The sequence below is a fragment of the Abramis brama genome (assembly GCF_963993115.1).
Source record: "Abramis brama genome assembly, chromosome: 3".
NCBI lineage: Eukaryota > Metazoa > Chordata > Actinopteri > Cypriniformes > Leuciscidae > Abramis > Abramis brama.
This window is the reverse complement of record NC_139965.1, coordinates 22,112,869-22,130,141: the sequence shown is the minus strand read 5'-3', so window position 1 is coordinate 22,130,141 and position 17,273 is coordinate 22,112,869. Positions and strand designations below refer to the sequence as shown.

Here is a 17,273-nt window from a genome sequence, read left to right as displayed (position 1 = left end):
CAAAGACTTTCAAAAATGATTTGATAAACAAATGAACAGATTATCATAATGCCTACTACTTCCTTTTATCATAGATTTACACTTTCCGGTTCATCTTCATCCACATTGGTCTTCCTCATCATTCCATAATATGCCCACCTGACATACGTAAATACATTTTTATTTGGAAACATTTAATCTGATTCCCTAGACTCTCCCCAGGCCTACTGACCTTGACTGCAGAAAGAGGCATTATTTGCAGGTTGCTTCTCACAGCATTTGTAGATCAAACTTGTAACATCAGAGAGGGAGAGAACGTGAAAAGAGATAAAAAGGACAATATATCTGAGTCTTCTACCAAGTGATGGAATTGAGGAGGCCTGTGCTCAGTATTTGAACTGTAGATTTCAAGCAGATCATTGACCAACAGGGGTTATGGCATACTGTACATGTAAGGGTTAGATTTGAACTGATAAGTATTTAAATGTAAGGCCTCAGATAACTTACAACATGTATGCCATAAACTCTGTTGGGCAGCGACAATTAACCTTCAGTTCGTCCGCTTACTTTCTTAAACAGCTAACACTTTTTTTGAAACCATTACTTTTGTCCTCCTTTCATAATCCCTCTATCAGAAGCATATCTTAATAAACTATAAATAAACTAAGGTAGAAAATCTGTTTTCAATACACACAATAAAAATACTATTTTACACACACATGTATATATGGCTTCGTGTTTGTAAGAAATGTTAATATACTCAAACTCGATCATTTAAATTGGAATCACACATTCTTAATAGTGTCAGGAAAATGGCAAACTTTTGGGTGGATGTTTTTGGCCATTGGCACTGTCAAACCATTTTTGCTTGCATGACTTACATTTTAAGTATACAACCTTATAAATATTTTGTATAGTGAGCAATAATTTATTGGCCTAATTGCATTGTTATTAATGTTAAAATCTATTTATAATGAGATCTCCGTTGTTTTCTAAAGGAGAGGTTTACTTGAGACATAGACAGCAGGAGAAGTGAACTTCCCAAAACTTTTGAGTCACAGTTGCTTTAACAGGTGTTGACCAAAAGCATCCTGTGCCTTTAAGAGGAGCTGCAGTCTGTGATTGAAAGGACAGAGTGTGTATGAGTCAGACTCGGGGGCATTAGAGCCAGTGTGTGCAAGCTGCCAGGAAGAGGGGCAGCAGCTACACCAGCTACAGTCCCATCAGACTGCTGTCCTATGCACAGTTTGTAGCAGAGCTTTTCTTTCTTTCCTCTCTCTACTCTCTTCATCTATTTTCATTTTCTAGTCGTGGAGTGAAATTGATTCTTTGGGGACTTATTTAGGATCCTGACACACCCCCAGTGGTCCATCTCTGTGCGGGACCACAGTGCGCTGTACTGTGATTCACAAGTGTTACTAGTAGTGGAACCTGCAGTAACTACTGTCCACCCATGCTGCGTGTGTTTATCCTGTGCGCAGAGAATGTGCTGACGCATGATGAGGACATCAGCGATGCCTACTGCACCGTCACTTATGAAGGTAGGAGCCAGACCAGGGTAAATGAGGAAGGGTTTTATATCAAATATGTTTGCTTAGACTGGCACTTTCTTTTCTGCACAATCACAATCATTCTCTTTCACTGCCTTGTTGTCAGTCTTCCTACTTTCAACATTCCATCAAGCAGGCTATTATTGGAAAAGCAGTTGCAGTCTCTCTCTCTCTCTCTTTCTCTCTCTCTCTCGTGTATGTTTATGGGTGTCCTGTTGCACTTGGAATATGTGTGTCTGAATGAGTGCTGCAGAGCTGCTCTGTGTTTCTAAGAGATGCTATGTCATCACAGTTTGGTTCAAAGTGGGGCTCCTGTTTGCTTTACGTTCAAAGCTTTTAGGGGCCCATAATTCATAAGACAGGCCAGAGAGGCTCCTCTTGTGTCAGTCAGGTGTTCTGTTGGTTGGTTTCTTTGATTTCTTTCTCTTTTTTTGTAAATATATTAAGATGATACCATTTAATATTAAGACAAACACACACACACACACACACACACACACACATATATACACTACAACACTACCCTATACACTACACTACTACTATATACACTACCATTTAAAAAAATAAAATAGAAATCAATACTTTTATTCAGCAAGCATGCATTAAATTGATCAAGAGTGACAGTAAAGACGATAATAATAAAGACTATGTAATATGGTTTTCTCAAAAATATTTACCAGCACAGCTGTTTTCAACATTGATAATTATAATAAAGTTTCTTGAGCACCAAATGTTGTTTATCTCCCCCCTCACAGACACGAGTAGGAGTTCATTCCCCCCCAAGGGGTTATACCCTCTGTGTTTCTTGGGGAATGCAGCTTGTTTGCTCAATAGAAGGCTTGTCGTTGTTGTAGTCATGAGGCAATCATATACCAGCAGGCACAATCAAAGATGGCTATGTTAAAGTGCTACTGTGAACCACACCATATCAGATCAATACCTTTCATTACATCCATTCAGTGGTGCGTTTTAGAATAACTATAATGAGAGTGTGTTCGTTTTACTGATTTGATCCGTGCTGTTTTGTTACTGCATCTTTTATTGCTGAGGTTTTGGAAGATCTGTCAATTCAAATACAGAAATCTAGATAATAATGACCCATGTTTTGACTAAATCTCCTGTAATTCATTCATATATCTATACACAGCCTAGTTAAGGCTGGTCTATGCCTGCTCAAAATTCAGTGTAAAGTTGCAATGTCAGACTAAATTATGCTTTCTCTGACCCATCTCAACATCTATTATGAAAGTAAACAGTTTTTGCTGTGTAAATGCATTTATGCCACCTCTGAGCAGCATTAAAAAGTCTGTGGAAAGATGCAAATGCCACTTCATAAGGGCCACCTTTGCTGTGTAAATTTAGCATAATACCTCAATCCATTTTTTGTGGATGGTGTATAAGCTAAATGGTAAAGTGTGTTGGCTATAGCATAACCAAAATGTTCTGCAAAAATAAGACCTCACTTTCATGAACATTCCCTCCATCTGCGATTGGTCGGTCTGCACCGTCACTCCAGACTCAAGCAATTGGCCGAGCCACTTTTGCTGTGTCAGGCTGGTTAAGAGGCTCTATATTTAGTGCCACAGTGTTCTTCTTTTTCAGCTAAATCAACTTCTAGTTGTTTCTACATATTAAGGATAGTTGAAAGTATTTTAACATAAAAACAAAACGAGCAGTCATGGCAGTTCAGTCTGACTGAGTCATGGCAGTAGGTGGTGCTCCTCGACTGGAAATGTCAGCTAACCATTATCAAGCCTACACAGAGACCATAGAAACTCTTGAAGTATAACAGACTGACATAATATAAGAACTCTCTATGATAAACTGATGTGCGCAAGTGCCTAAATGAGTGGATTTTAGTATATTGATGTAGGCTCTACAGGTAACATTAAATCCGCAAATACCTTTGCTTACACTAATTGTTACAAGATGTTGTTCACTGCATTTTATAAAGATTTTATATTCTTTAAGGTTTCTATATACAAGTAAAAGTAATACAGTAAGAGAGAAAATGTAAATAAGGAGAGAGAAGAACAAGCTGCAGGAAATGTTTAAGTTTCCTCTTGAGTTATGGGCAGGGTCACTGCAGAGGAAAGTGTGGTCCAGAGTACGCTACGTTCCTACATGACAGTCTCTGTGTACACACTTAAGAAGTGCTTGTAAGGGAAGATTGTGAAACTCATTTATCAATTCAGACGCCTTATCAAAGACGCAGGCAGAAATTGATTTTCTCAGGATAGTGGTGGGCTTTTACAACCTCTGATACATTCCATTCTGGACATCACGCTCATCTTCAGCTTTGGACCTAAAGATCACAGGAGCGTTTATCTTCAGAGAAACCTTTGCGGGGGTCCTGCCGGGATCTGTCCCTCTTCTGTGGTCTGATGCTAGTTTGGCCTGTTTCTTGTTGGAGAGTTTGGGCATCAAGGCAGCATGTTGAGGTGTTTGCTACAGAGGGCGACCAACCTGAGAAATGTAGAAAAGGGGGAGAGGCATAGCGACCCACTTGCTAGCATCACATTCAGAGGTAAGAATTGACACCAAAAATATGATTGACAGGCTTTTTGAGTGCATGAAAAAGTAAGGTCTTTGAGACTCTTTCGGGTTGATGGATGCTAATTGTGGATGCTTATGTAAAATTATCAGGAACTGTAATTTCAAACTGGAAAAGAAACATGAGAGCAGAACTTTGGTAGTGTTCCCCTTTACTAAAAATATTACTATTTTACACAATGAATGATTGAATAATTTCATGTTAGAGTTAGAAGGACCTTTTTGACAGGCCATTCTGACATTTGTTGAGAGGTAGATATAGCAGATCTCTGACAAATATATGATAAATGATAACTTTACTCTAGATAGATCAATAGATCATTACAGTCAATAGCAGAGTGATGCTATTATATCACTGGAAAATGCTAGATATTCTTAAAGATTTCGGGATAAATCTGAGCTCTGTTAATGATTTTATAAGTTCTTGTGTTGAATGAATGAATGAATTTGACAGGCACTAGTTTTAGACTACCTTGCAAACTGAGTGGCAGTTCCTCTCATTGTTCCATGCTTCCTGTTCCAGCACAGGGATGTACAGGAACATGCGTTTGTGAGTGTGTGGGATTGATGAGCTTGAAGTGTTTTTGTATTCCGAGTTGCCATAGCAACAGAATCATTTCTTCACTTTCTTTCTTATACCGTGATCCCATTTGATTCTCAATTATTACAAAACAACAAAATCACATGAGTATAATTAAGTTGATAAATATTAAGTTAATAAAGTTGAGGTTTTGTTTTGAGTATGACTTCATTTATTTATTTTCTGATATGCTTTTGCAGGATGCTCAGAGAAACAATGCAGTTCCTGCCTGTGTTATTTAGCAGATCATTGGTGATCATTATCTTCGGAAACAGTTTTCGTCAATATCATGAAAACAGATTTTCTGACTTTCATTTGGATATAGCCTACTTGTGAGAGATATATCCTTTTTGGTTTTTACAAAGAGAGCTGTATAGTTGCAGCACTAATTTGCTATATATTCATTCATTCATTCATTACAGTGTTATTTTAGCATTATTTATATACTATTATAGTTTATTCATATTTTAAATTATTTTTTATTTTAGTTTTATTTAAATTTTAATTTAAGTTTTAGCAAATTTGTTATGCGCGTTTGTCATTTTAAAATATATATATTTCTATATATATATATTTTGGCTTATATTTATTTCAGTGTTAGTAATTTTAAAACTTACTATTATATCAGCCTATGCAACTACGCATGTGTTGTGGTGCTCTCGTGAACACGTTGCAGATAAATATTTGGTGAATAAAGTAGTAAATTGTTGTTTTTTTCCGCAAACAAAGCATTCACGTTACTTCATATAACTTTAAATGTTAAACTACTGCAGTCATATCGATTTCATTAATGATGTCTTTACTACCTTTCTGGGGCTTGAAAGTGGTAGTTGCTGTCAACTGAGGGACAGAAAACTCTCAGATTTCATTAAAATATCTTCATTTGTGTTCAGAAGATAAACAAATGTCTCATGGATTTGGAATGACATGAGGGTGAGCAATTATTGGCAGAAGATGTTTTGTGAACTAACCCTTTAACACTCATTTGTTTGTTTGCTCATTCATTTTCTTGTTACTTTATTCATTTTTTGTTCATTACATTTATTTAAATTTTGTTAGAAAGATTCATTAAACCCCCTTTTCCGTGCACTCTATGCCATAGCTTGAGAACTTCCTCTCTGTATCATTACTGAGGGTCATCTCTTTTTCCACCTCTTTTTCATGTGATGTAAAGGCTTCCCCTCATTCTGTCAGAAACAGATACTGAGTCACTCTATCCACTCTATAAACAATGACACCAAACAATTGAAGGAAAATAAGGTGTTCTGGCCTTTATTCTGAGTTGAACAACTAGTAGGTCACTACTTTAGAGCTTGTGGTTGTAACACATTTTGCGGCCACACCTTTTTATTATTTGTTTTTCCATTTACTTTGTTCTAATAATTGTATAGATATGCATCTTTAGGTTTTAGTTTCAGACTGCTGCCAGTTTACTAACTGGTCTGACTGCATTGTAATCAGAACAATCTTGTGTTTTCTTAATTATTTGTTTGTGTATACAGTGTGTCTTCCGGTCTATGTGAATGTTAGGGAGAGGGAAGACATAAAAGTAGCTGCAGTAAGTGTTTTTATCCTCAGGCACGGTATCAAATACCATCTCCATTTATAGACATCAGAGAAGCAAATCATCCTCTCGGTCCAACTGCCAGAGTCCTTAGTTTGAGCTCTGAGTAAGCAACAATATATGCAGACTGCGCAAGAGAGAGAGAGAGAGAGAGAGAGAGAGATACAGAATGAGACTTTGTACAGAGAAATGTAGACTATTGGCAGTGCTGAAATGGTGTCAGTATCTTCTGCATCTAGAAATGAGTTCTAGATTGTGTTTAATACAAACTAGTGTTGTCACAATACCAACAATTCAGTCAGTACCAATACCACTAAAATTGTACAGTTCTCTGTGCCAATTTGGGTACCATAACACTATTGTAACTATTTTAGTTTAATACTTTTCTTACTTGAAAATGAAAAATATTAATACATGAAAATGTTTGATTATAAATGCTATTCATAAGTAAATTATACATTAAAACATTAGCATGTAGCCTTTAAATATCGTTTAAATAAGTAAAAATTGCTTTAAAAAGATCAAATAAAAAAAGAAGTAATAAAAAGAAAAAAGAAAGAAAAACAAATTCCAGGTAATAGAGCAAGTGGCAGGTCACAATGCACGGATCTATTCTGACTTTTTTTTTTTTTTAACAGATTATGACTAACTTAAAGGCACACTATGTAACTTTTTTTGTTCAGAATAAACCAAATTTAAATGTGAATTCATCATCAATCCAAAACGTGTTTTTGTCTTACCCTGATTTACCATGGTAAGCCCATTATAAGTGTTTATATTTTAGACCTAACAGGATGGTTTCTCATATCCGCAAATAGAGAAAAGTTGCTCTGGCTATGGTGTAGGAGTGGCGTTGGTTAGCACACTAAATCTCGAACCTCTAGGGAATCACCCATTTAAAAAAAAAAAAAAAAACGTGAATAATAAAACAAGAATCAACATTAGCTTGGCTTTTCTGAGATGGTGAGAACATTGATTTGAAATGTTGTAAAAGTGACACGGAGATGGCGTTTTTGTAAATCAGCAGTTGAATAAGGTATTTTATTGAACAGATAAATTGCCATATGTAGCTCTCTAACTGAGTTCATTGTAAAGTATTACTGTGAAGGGTCATTTCATTATGGATTGTTGTAGCGCTGTGCTGGAATTTATTTTCAAGGACGTACCGTGTAATGTGTATAGCTACAGTAACATCTTCAGATAGTCAGCTTGAGATCCTTTCCATCTAAGCTGGTTAAGACCATGTTTGTTGAGTGTATGAACGCAATGGACAATCATAGGTGTTTTTTAAGGTACACAAAACTGCATGTATTTTGTGGAAGAACATTATTTTGGCTTTGCTTCAGGTCTGCTTGACTATGCAGATGAATATGATTATCCTACTGCTCATAAAGCATTCACTAGGCTTAAGAGATATAACCCGCTTAGAATGGCCAATTGGCAACAATGCAACGTTGTAAATAGAAATCTTTTTCATGCTGTCCACAGAGTGGTCAGGCGGAATTGGCATATAAAATTATAGTCTATCCATAAATATATTTTAAATAGTTACAATTGTATTTTGACAAGTCAGAATGATAATTAGAGATATCTGCAATTATAGTTACTCTAGTAAGAAATTCAATTTGAGAAATCTCTAAATACGTTTTGACTAGTCTAAATACTATTTAAGATATCTGTAATGACTTAATAGGTATTTTAAATTGACGCATCACACATACATTTTGAAAAGAGAAGAGAAAAGAGCAATGAAATTATACATCAAAACTTGAAATATTGTACAAATAAACGCGTGACTGACAAGTATGCATCATAATCAAGGCAGACCCAGTCAAAAAAGTGACGGCTGATTGTACAAGTTAGTAAAAGTTTAACTGGTATTAACACTGATGACATTGATCAGTGCATTACTTTGTATATGGATTATGCCTTCTGTGTCGATTCAGGTTTAATCCTGTCGTTAAGGTAATAGGTCACTATAGGCGGGTACCAGATTGACTCAGTACTAACAGTACTGCAGTTTTTAAAATGTAAGTATTGACTTGGTACCGGTTCTTTTGACAACATTAACACTAACTGAATAAATGTATTTAGACTGGGCCTGTGTCACGAAGCATAGGAGTCATTCAGATCTAAGTGCAGCTTGTCTTTATTAAACAGAGTAGTCACCAGGCAAGGGTCATACACCAGCAAACACAGCAGAGAAGATCAGGCAAAATCGTGGTCAACAAAAAGGCAGGATATCAGGGCAGGCAGCAAACAAACAGGATACAGGAACCAGGCAGAAGATCAGGAACAGACAAGGTCACAACAGGCAGGTAAACACATGGAAAATGCTTAGAAATGTTCGCAGCAGCAAAACAAGCCCTGAGTGTTGTGTGAGTGTGGCTTAAATGAGTGTTTGAACATGAGGTGCAGGTGTGTGTGTAATCAGTGCAGTGCAGGTGTATGGTTTAATCAGTCCAGGGAGATGCATGATGGGAAATGGAGTCCGTAATCACCCAGGGAGTGCATGGCTAATCATGACAGCCTGAAACTCCAGCATCTCAGTCTTGTTATTTTTAACTCATACTTCTCAAAGGTATGGTTTCCTGGCTGTTTCTCAGATTGTATCCACCCATTGACTAGTATCGGATGTGTTTTTGAAATACACACCAAATAAAGCCCAAGACTTTGAGGGTCAGATGGTTAAGAACATTCCAACCAGTTTCCATCACATTCTGGTCGAGGTTTGCTTTTTTCCTGAATCTTTTGTTGTCCACTTCTGGCTCTTGGTCTATTTCAGGAAGGCAAAGAGGGTTTTCCCACAATGCAACTGAGTGTATATCTACCAAAGGACCTTGTTTTTACTTTATTCACATCTCTTGACATCTACGATCAAAACAGGAAGATAAACAGCTCTTTCCTAAAACACTTTATAGCGTGACTGACCAGTGGTGATTTGAATGGATACAATGGATATGCCATACTATTGGTAGCCTACTTGTTTGTGCATGTGACTTCTGTAGCTCTAATGTAGCAAGAGGTCTCAAAACACACGGGCAATGTGTGTCTGCTCATTAGATCAACTATTAATTGTCCTTCACCAATTCAGGCTCAATGTCAAGCCTAATCTGTGTTCCTCTGGAAATCTTTCATCTGTATTTGTCAGGTGGAAGTTAGTACCCATTGTCCATCTTCCTCTCACTGAAACATTGTCATCACGGATTTATTGGAGGCCAGCCACTGTAAAAAATAACGTCAGATAGACTGTCCTCATATGCCCTATCTGAAAAGATGTTTCCCTAATCAAACAGTTATTCAAATCTTTATTTTGAAACTTTTAAACGGTAGTGTATCTCATGAAAAACGCACAAACACACCAACTGTACTTTTCCTTTTTTCATGTTCTTGTAGGAACAAAAAAGAAGACCAAAATCATCAAAAATAATGTCAGTCCTGTCTGGAACGAGGTTGGTTAATTGATTCTTACATCTAATTGACTAATATCAATTGAACCACTAATACTTGTTGTTACCATAGTGCTTTCCAAGTCGTCAATCTGTTCCTTTTTCATCATTCCCTTTTCTTTCTTCCAGGGCTTTGAGTGGGACTTGAAGGGAGTTCCTTTAGATTCTGCAGCAGAGCTTCATGTTGTTGTCAAGGACCATGAGAAAATGGGCAGGAATAGGTAAGGTCTTTCTTTCTCTCTCGCATGTTCTATCTTTTTACTTTCTGTTCATGAGAATGTAAGAGTGTGTCTCAGAATAATAAAAGCCACTTCTCTGCCAACATAAAACAATTGCTTAACAATTCAGTTGGGAGAGCTGTAGAATTTATGGAATGCGCCATTGTTTAAATGACTAGTGGTATAAGTGTGGAATGTGGTAAACAGCCACGCAATATGCTGTGCGTTCCCATATCCTCATTGTGACCAGAAGTGGTTCCCAACTGGCTTTTTTCTGTATCTAATACCCATGACATTAGGCTGATATAGGACTTACTAAATCTGATTTTAAGCCACTTTGTACATCTATAGGTATTGAATGACACCCTAATGAGGGGCTAAGGTTTTTAAAATCATAGGCATTATCTATTTTCACATTAGTATCTATATTACATTATACAGTCTTTGATCTACTACAGAATCCCACTCTGACACTTAAATTAAGTTTCTAAGCAATATAACTTATTCTCACCAAGGCTGCAAAAATACAGCAATAACAGTAATTTTGTGAAATATTATTACAATTTAAAATAACGGTTTTCTATTTTAATATTTTTATTTCATATGCCTGATGAAGGTCATGGAACTGAAATTTTGTTAATAAAGCTATTTTGATACGTGTGCAAGTACTGATAATGTGCAGGACCTTTTCATTTTTGATTTTTGATTTATTTTAAAATGTAGTTTCATCCTGTGAATGCAACTCAAAATTGGTCACACATTTCAGAAATCTTTTTAATGTACTGATTATGTGCTCAAGAAATATTTTCAATGTTGAAAACAGTTGTGCTGCTTAATATTTTTTTGTGGAAACCATGCAACATTTTTCTTCAGGATCCTTGGATGAATAGAAAGTTAAAAAGAACTACATTTATTTTAAATGGATTTTTTTATAACGTTACTGTCACTTTTGATTAATTTAAAGTATATTTTTACATCATTAGACCTGAAATTCAGTTTTGTATTTTAACTCTCAATGTTAACAAATGTTAGACCTAGGAAAATGTATTAACTGTTCATAAGCTTTGTCTCAAAATGTCATGTGAATATGATATTCTACACACCCAGTAAATGCTTACTCACAAATACATAATAAAGATAAAAATGGGGTCAGTGAATACTATATTAGCATAACAGAATTTCGGGTGAAATATTGTCACTTTAATGATGGAATAAAGTAATAGGAGAGGAGGAAAAGAAAAGGAAGGAAAAGCCAATTGGATTGAAGGGAATGCCCACAGGAAGTGAGTCAGGGCGGTTTGTCATATCTTCTCTTTCCTTTTAAACCTTATCTGAGCCTCAGAAAGCCACAGAAGAACAGCAATTTTTAGAAGTTGTCCAGACAATGAAAAAACTGTCATTCAGGGTCAGATGACTTGTTTACTTAGCTTTAGTAACTGTATGTGTGTGTGTTTTTATTTCTTGGCATCAGATAGTTAATCCTCATCTTTAAATAGCATGTAATTTGTTAAAATAACCCTTTGTGTATCTTCACAGGTTTCTGGGGGAGTGTCGAGTAGCTCTTCGAGATGTTCTCAACTCTCCAAACCTAGCTGCTACTTTCACTGTGTCCCTGGTAGACACCAAAAGGAACAGCACTGGGGTGCGTTTCTCTGTTTGTCTTCACATTTCATTTTACATTGTCTATCACATTTACATTTACATTGAATGATGGAACTACATGAAGCCTGGACCTTCATTGTTGGTAGCAACATCCCATTTTCCTGTCTACCACAGTCTGTACCTCACTTGTATCTCAAATTCATGCCAACCCTGTCCCACAAATAATTTAAGAAAGACATTTTGAAGAAATACTACAAGGCTATTTCTTGCACAACAGAGTGCCACTTCCTGGAATTGTGTGGTTATTTATGCGTGTAGTTTGACGTTGGGTGATAGAGAACGAAGGAGAGGGAAAGGTGGAGTTGGTTTTCTTAGCTCCTTTGCATCCGTGTGCTCTTGAAATAGCTGAAACCGGAAATAATTACAGGAAAGTACATTATAAGGTATCACCCTGACGCTGGCCTTATCTCAAAAACAACTCCATCATGTAGCTTTTCTTTCCCACCCCTCCCAAAACATCTACACCTTCATTTAGAACTTTGATAAGTAATTTTTCAATTTGACATTATGCAATGATACACGGATACAAAATGCTACAAAATAATGAACAATGCCCATGCCCATCTCGGTACTCAGCCGTGCTGAAGCGGTCTCAACAATCCGAGTGTCATTACAGTGGCTGCGGATGCCATATGCCCCAGGAGTCTTTGAAACTGTTTCAGTGGAAAAGCTGTTCTGCCCCTGAATGAGTTCAGGCAGCTCAGCACCGACTGGGCGCACTCCTTTGTGAGATGGCTGTCATGTTAACCGAATCCAACTCCATGCCGAGAAAAGAGAGACTCTGCATAGGGGACCCGAAGTTGACCCGAAGCCCCAAACTGCTGAGGTGCTTGAGCACCAGATTCCTGTTCTCGCACAACAGATCTTGAGAGTGTGCTAGAATGAGCCAGTCATCGAGATAGCTGAGAATACGGATGCCCACTTCCCTTAACGGGGCAAGGGCACCCTCCACTGAAGGGGAGGACCTTGTACTGGTATGCCCGATCCTCGAAAGCAAACCGCAGGAACAGTCTTTGTCAAGGCAAAATCAAAGCATTGAAGTACTTTTAGGTCAGTCGCTGCAAACCAATCTTAGGGGTGAACGGGAGCATATGAAAGGCCTGGTTCAAGACTCACAGATCCAAGATCGGCCGTAACCCACAACTTTCTTGGGTACGATGAAGTACGGGCTGTAAAAACCCTGACTTCATCTCGGCTGGAGGCACCTGCTCTATTGCATCCTTTGCCAGCAGGACCGCAATCTCTCTTGCGGTGGGGGGGTCTTTGTTTGCCAATGAGATAAACAGGATGCCGCTGAACCTGGGGGGCGCCAGGCGAACTGAATTGCATAGCCAAGTCTGATCATCTGAATTTGCAAATGAGATGGGCTGGGCAGCGCTAGCCAGGCCCCCAAACCCCGTGCCAGTGGCATCAGTGGAACTACAGACGCACATGCGGATGGGCAGCGAGGTTGAGCGTAGAGGCCCAACCCGGGGCCAAACCAATCGTCCAACCGCAACATCCAGGGCAGGGTGGAGGGTTCCACTCAAGCCAGACGCTCGCAGCGGCCTGGGAAAGCATGGCAACGCTGGGTCCGACTCAACCTGCACCATTCTCCCAGAAGGGGGCAGCACTGCTGACTCTTCATCCAAGAGGACTTGAGTCCACCCTCTGATGCAGCGATTGACATCTCATCCTCCGCAGGAGCTCCAAATGAGACTCCATGAGATGGACCCCTAGACATATCGAGAAGCTCGACAGCTTGCGATGTTTTGTGATCTAGTTTAGCAATGTTTTCAAGGTACAAGAGGTATCGATCTTAACATGAACCATCAATAAACGCTGCAAATCTCACTCGCCAATCTTCATTGGATCGTTTTCTTACTACCCGAACGTGATTGGGCTCCCAAGTGAGACCCTATATGTCAGAACCAATATAACGTTGAACGTAACTGACTGAAAGGGAACATCATTTATTTGAAATGGTAATCTGATCTGAAATAATTCATCCTTGCTGAATAAAAAGTTTATTTTTATTTTTATAAAGAAATCTTACTGATGCCAAACTTTTGTATGGCAGTGCAGATTAGTGCCTGTAGTATTACATCTATCATCTATTAGTATACTATATTGCAGATGTAGTTTGTGTGTTTGTTTTCTGTAGGTGTATGAATAATAAATATAATTCTGGACCAATACACCTCAAAATTATTAAGATTACATATATTCTAGATTACAAATAAATGTATTAAGGAATAACTGATGGCAGCCTGTGATATAATGAGAACATATCAGAGTTCCAACTATGAGTTTTATTAAAGCAAATGTTTGAGCAAATATTTATTTTTGGAAACAAATGTTTGTTGCACATTTGTTGTTGCATCATTGCAGATCTTGCACTCTTTTCTTCAGTCTTTCTGAGAAGTGTCAAAACATCTTCAATCTGTGTTCCCTCTGCCAGGCCACAGTAACCCTGCAGGTTTCCTACATCCCTCCTCCAGGGATGGTGCCCATCTTCCAGCCTCCTCCACACCCAGAGGCCCAGCACACCCCAGTGGAGCTGGACACAGTTACAGGTCAGTCTACTAACATAATATATACAGTAGGTCCCATTCATACACACATGCACTGTTAGAGGATGCAAAAGTTTCATTGCCTAGATTTGATTTCACTAATATTTGTTTGTGTACTGTATTTGTGTATTGTGATTCATTTGACTTGTGTATATGACTGTGTAGTTTTCTCATTGGACACTCTGGGCGAGGATGACACTGAGAGCATGTTGATGGAGGCGGTGGAGGAGCCTGAACCTACACCAGGGCCACAGGGGCAGGACATCGGGGCCCCTACAGCACCACCCAAGAAGGCACCACCGAACTTTAACCACAGCCTTAAGAAAAAGAAACGCCAGGGAAACAAATCCTCTCTGTCTGACAAACCCCAGGACCTCCAGGTGTGTATATAAGTATGAATCTTTGTTTGTGTTTGCATCTCTGTATGTCTCTATGAATCCACAATTTGTTTTGTCATGTGTGGCTAGTCTCTACAGACGTCTGAAAATATGCCACCTTCATAATCTTCAAATATATTTTTTTGGTATATTTTTTTTTTAGCAAAATTACTTTTTGTCTATAAATTGTAAAAATCCGATTAATAGTGTTTTCTTATTGCTCAGTGCAGAATGGACTCCCTAATTAAAGTATGTATCTGTATCACATGACAATCACTGTCTACTCATGCAATTGTCATTTTCTCATCGTGCTTCTGCTTTGAAAATAGGGCCACCTTGTGGTAATATAAAGTACTGTGCAATAAGTCAAAAATTATTTTGGCTGTGAACTTATTTGCTTAAGGCAAGATAATCTATTCATAAACGTTGGAAAACGACGTTGACAATTAAATTAAAAATGAAAAAAGAAAAGTTACAATATTCAAGTACATCTAAAAGCCAGTAGTTCTCAACTCAAATGAAAGATTTGTGGAGAAAAATGCTAAATAAAAACAATAAGATCCAACTAACAAAACAATTTATAGTAAAATGAATTTGCCATTGGTTGAGGCCTGCTGAATTAGGCATATTCCAACATGGACATTTTATTATTAATACTAAGTATAATTATAAGCAGTAGCAACAATAGTAACTATAATATGGATAATGATAAAAAATGTTTTGTTTGTTTTGTTTTGTTTACTGTTGTATCATGAACAGTTTTGATACTGTGTTGTCACCATTTGATGTAAACTTACAAAACCAGTCGAGAACCACCAATTTAAGCATTTAGCAAAGGTTTTATCCAAAGTGCTTTAATTTCCTATGTGATAATTAAATCGTTAGCTGATATATTTGAGTTGTTTTGATTTCAAAAGTCCAGAAACATTTATTTATTGAATGTTAATTTTAGGTACGGGTGCGCATTATTGAGGGAAGGCAGCTCCCTGGTGTCAACATTAAACCAGTTGTCAAGGTCTCAGTTGGAGGACAGACGAAGAGAACACGCATCAAGAAGGGCAATAATCCATTTTTTGACGAGGTAACTATTTCTTCCCCCTGTTTAATCACTCTGGGAATAAAAATGATGTAAATAATTCAGTAAATGCTCAGATGTAATGATAGGCATATATTCTCTCCTTTCAGACTTTCTTTCTAAACTTCTATGAGAAACCTTCAGATCTTTTTGATGAACCTATATTTTTATCTGTAAGTTATATTATTATCATTATTAATGTTGTTGTTGTTTCATTGAACAAAAACCAGCAGTTATCTTGTCTATGTCCGTTCAAAGGTATTTGACTCCAAGTCACTACGGAAAGACTATGTTATTGGAGAATTCAAGGTAGATTGGCTCTTATTTCTTATTTTTCTTCCCTCTGTCCTTCTCTTGTTAATCACTGTCTTCATTTGGTGGTTCCTTCTCATTTCCAGTGAGTTCCAGGATATCTTTATTTAGATTTTCTTTACTGGTCACAGGCATGTTTTTTCTTAGATCTATCATTTCCAGGACACATGTGTCTGTTATTTCAGGCTTTGCTAATAATAGTGCTGGTTTTGTGTTTTCTCTTTCAGCTGGATGTTGGCATGGTGTATAATGAACACCGTAAGTACCACATAGTCATAATGTGATGTTAATTGCTCCTGTCCAAAGCACCGTTTTGATTGTGTCTAAGAACAAACAAAGCTCTGGACATGTTAGTTGTTTTAGACTCAATTAAGCTAAAATGCCCCCCAATGTTTTATATTTAACCGTTTTTTTTCTATTCCACTGAACAGGACATGCTATTCTCAGGAAATGGTTGTTGCTGTCAGACCCTGATGATCTTTCTGCAGGGGCCAGAGGTTATTTGAAGGTCAGCATATGTGTGCTGGCTGCAGGTGATGAACCTCCGGTAAGTGAGAGAGAGAGAGAGAGAGAGAGATCGAGCATGATTCAGCAGCAGCATGTTAACAAATTGAACCTTATTGTAAAGTTTTCACTCATTCTTTTGAAAACATCGATTCTGTGTGTTAGATGGATAAGAAAGAGGGTCTGGAAGAAAAAGAGGATATAGAGGGGAACCTGTTGAGACCAGCTGGTCTTACCCTGAGGGGAGCCTCGTTTACTGTCAGAGTTTACAGGGCAGATGATCTGCCTCAGAGTGAGTATCAAACACGTCTGTGTGTAGGGTTGTGCCTTTTCTGTTTGCTTCTGTTAATCTGCTCTCCTCCTTTGGCAGTGGATGATGCTCTTATAGACGATGTCAAACACTTCCTTGGTTTTGAAACCAATCGTAAGAACCTGGTGGATCCATTGGTGGAGGTCAACTTTGCAGGAAAAACGGTACTTCTGTCTTTGTAACTAGTTGAATCATGAGGTATTAAGCTTATAAAACCCACCGTATCATATTTGATATTCAAATTTCTAAATGATCAACATGATCAAATGTTGAAATACCTGTTGTTCAGAATTTACTACGTGCCTTCTGTCATCTTACTTTTAAGCAAGTAAAAGGCCTTTTAGTATAATTCAAAAAATGTCCCCATTCAGGTTGAGATACACGAGTCTTTGTGCTACTTTTTATAAAGTAAACGTAGGAATACATTTTTTATTGTTAGTAATATTTCAAGATGAACATTTACTGGACTAAAGTAACGGTGGTTTACTTGATGATGCATATATCTTTTTTTTTTTTTTAGAAAAATATTGTTAAAATGTGAGTATCAAATATGATAGATCAGGCTTTTGAGGAATGTTTATTTGT

The 17,273-nt window shown here is 37.6% G+C and overlaps 1 protein-coding gene across 11 annotated transcripts in view; it reads left to right on the top strand.

The window, feature by feature from the left end:
• The first annotated feature begins 1,172 nt into the window (after window positions 1-1,172).
• dysf (dysferlin, limb girdle muscular dystrophy 2B (autosomal recessive)) overlaps window positions 1,173-17,273 on the top strand; it is a 74,567-nt gene continuing 58,466 nt past the window's right edge. For 8 of the 11 annotated variants that reach the window (XM_084108866.1, XM_084108867.1, XM_084108863.1 and 5 more), the window contains exons 1-13: window positions 3,646-4,059; window positions 9,626-9,681; window positions 9,808-9,899; window positions 11,433-11,538; window positions 13,999-14,113; window positions 14,276-14,490; window positions 15,440-15,568; window positions 15,673-15,735; window positions 15,821-15,871; window positions 16,102-16,132; window positions 16,306-16,421; window positions 16,544-16,670; window positions 16,749-16,852. In XM_084108866.1, coding sequence (XP_083964992.1) covers window positions 3,966-4,059; window positions 9,626-9,681; window positions 9,808-9,899; window positions 11,433-11,538; window positions 13,999-14,113; window positions 14,276-14,490; window positions 15,440-15,568; window positions 15,673-15,735; window positions 15,821-15,871; window positions 16,102-16,132; window positions 16,306-16,421; window positions 16,544-16,670; window positions 16,749-16,852 — 1,299 coding nt within the window. In that variant the 5' untranslated portion in view covers window positions 3,646-3,965. Of the gene's footprint in view, window positions 1,521-3,645; window positions 4,060-9,625; window positions 9,682-9,807; window positions 9,900-11,432; window positions 11,539-13,998; window positions 14,114-14,275; window positions 14,491-15,439; window positions 15,569-15,672; window positions 15,736-15,820; window positions 15,872-16,101; window positions 16,133-16,305; window positions 16,422-16,543; window positions 16,671-16,748; window positions 16,853-17,273 lie in introns of those variants that run through there. The other 3 variants (XM_084108862.1, XM_084108860.1, XM_084108859.1) reach the window with 1 other exon arrangement.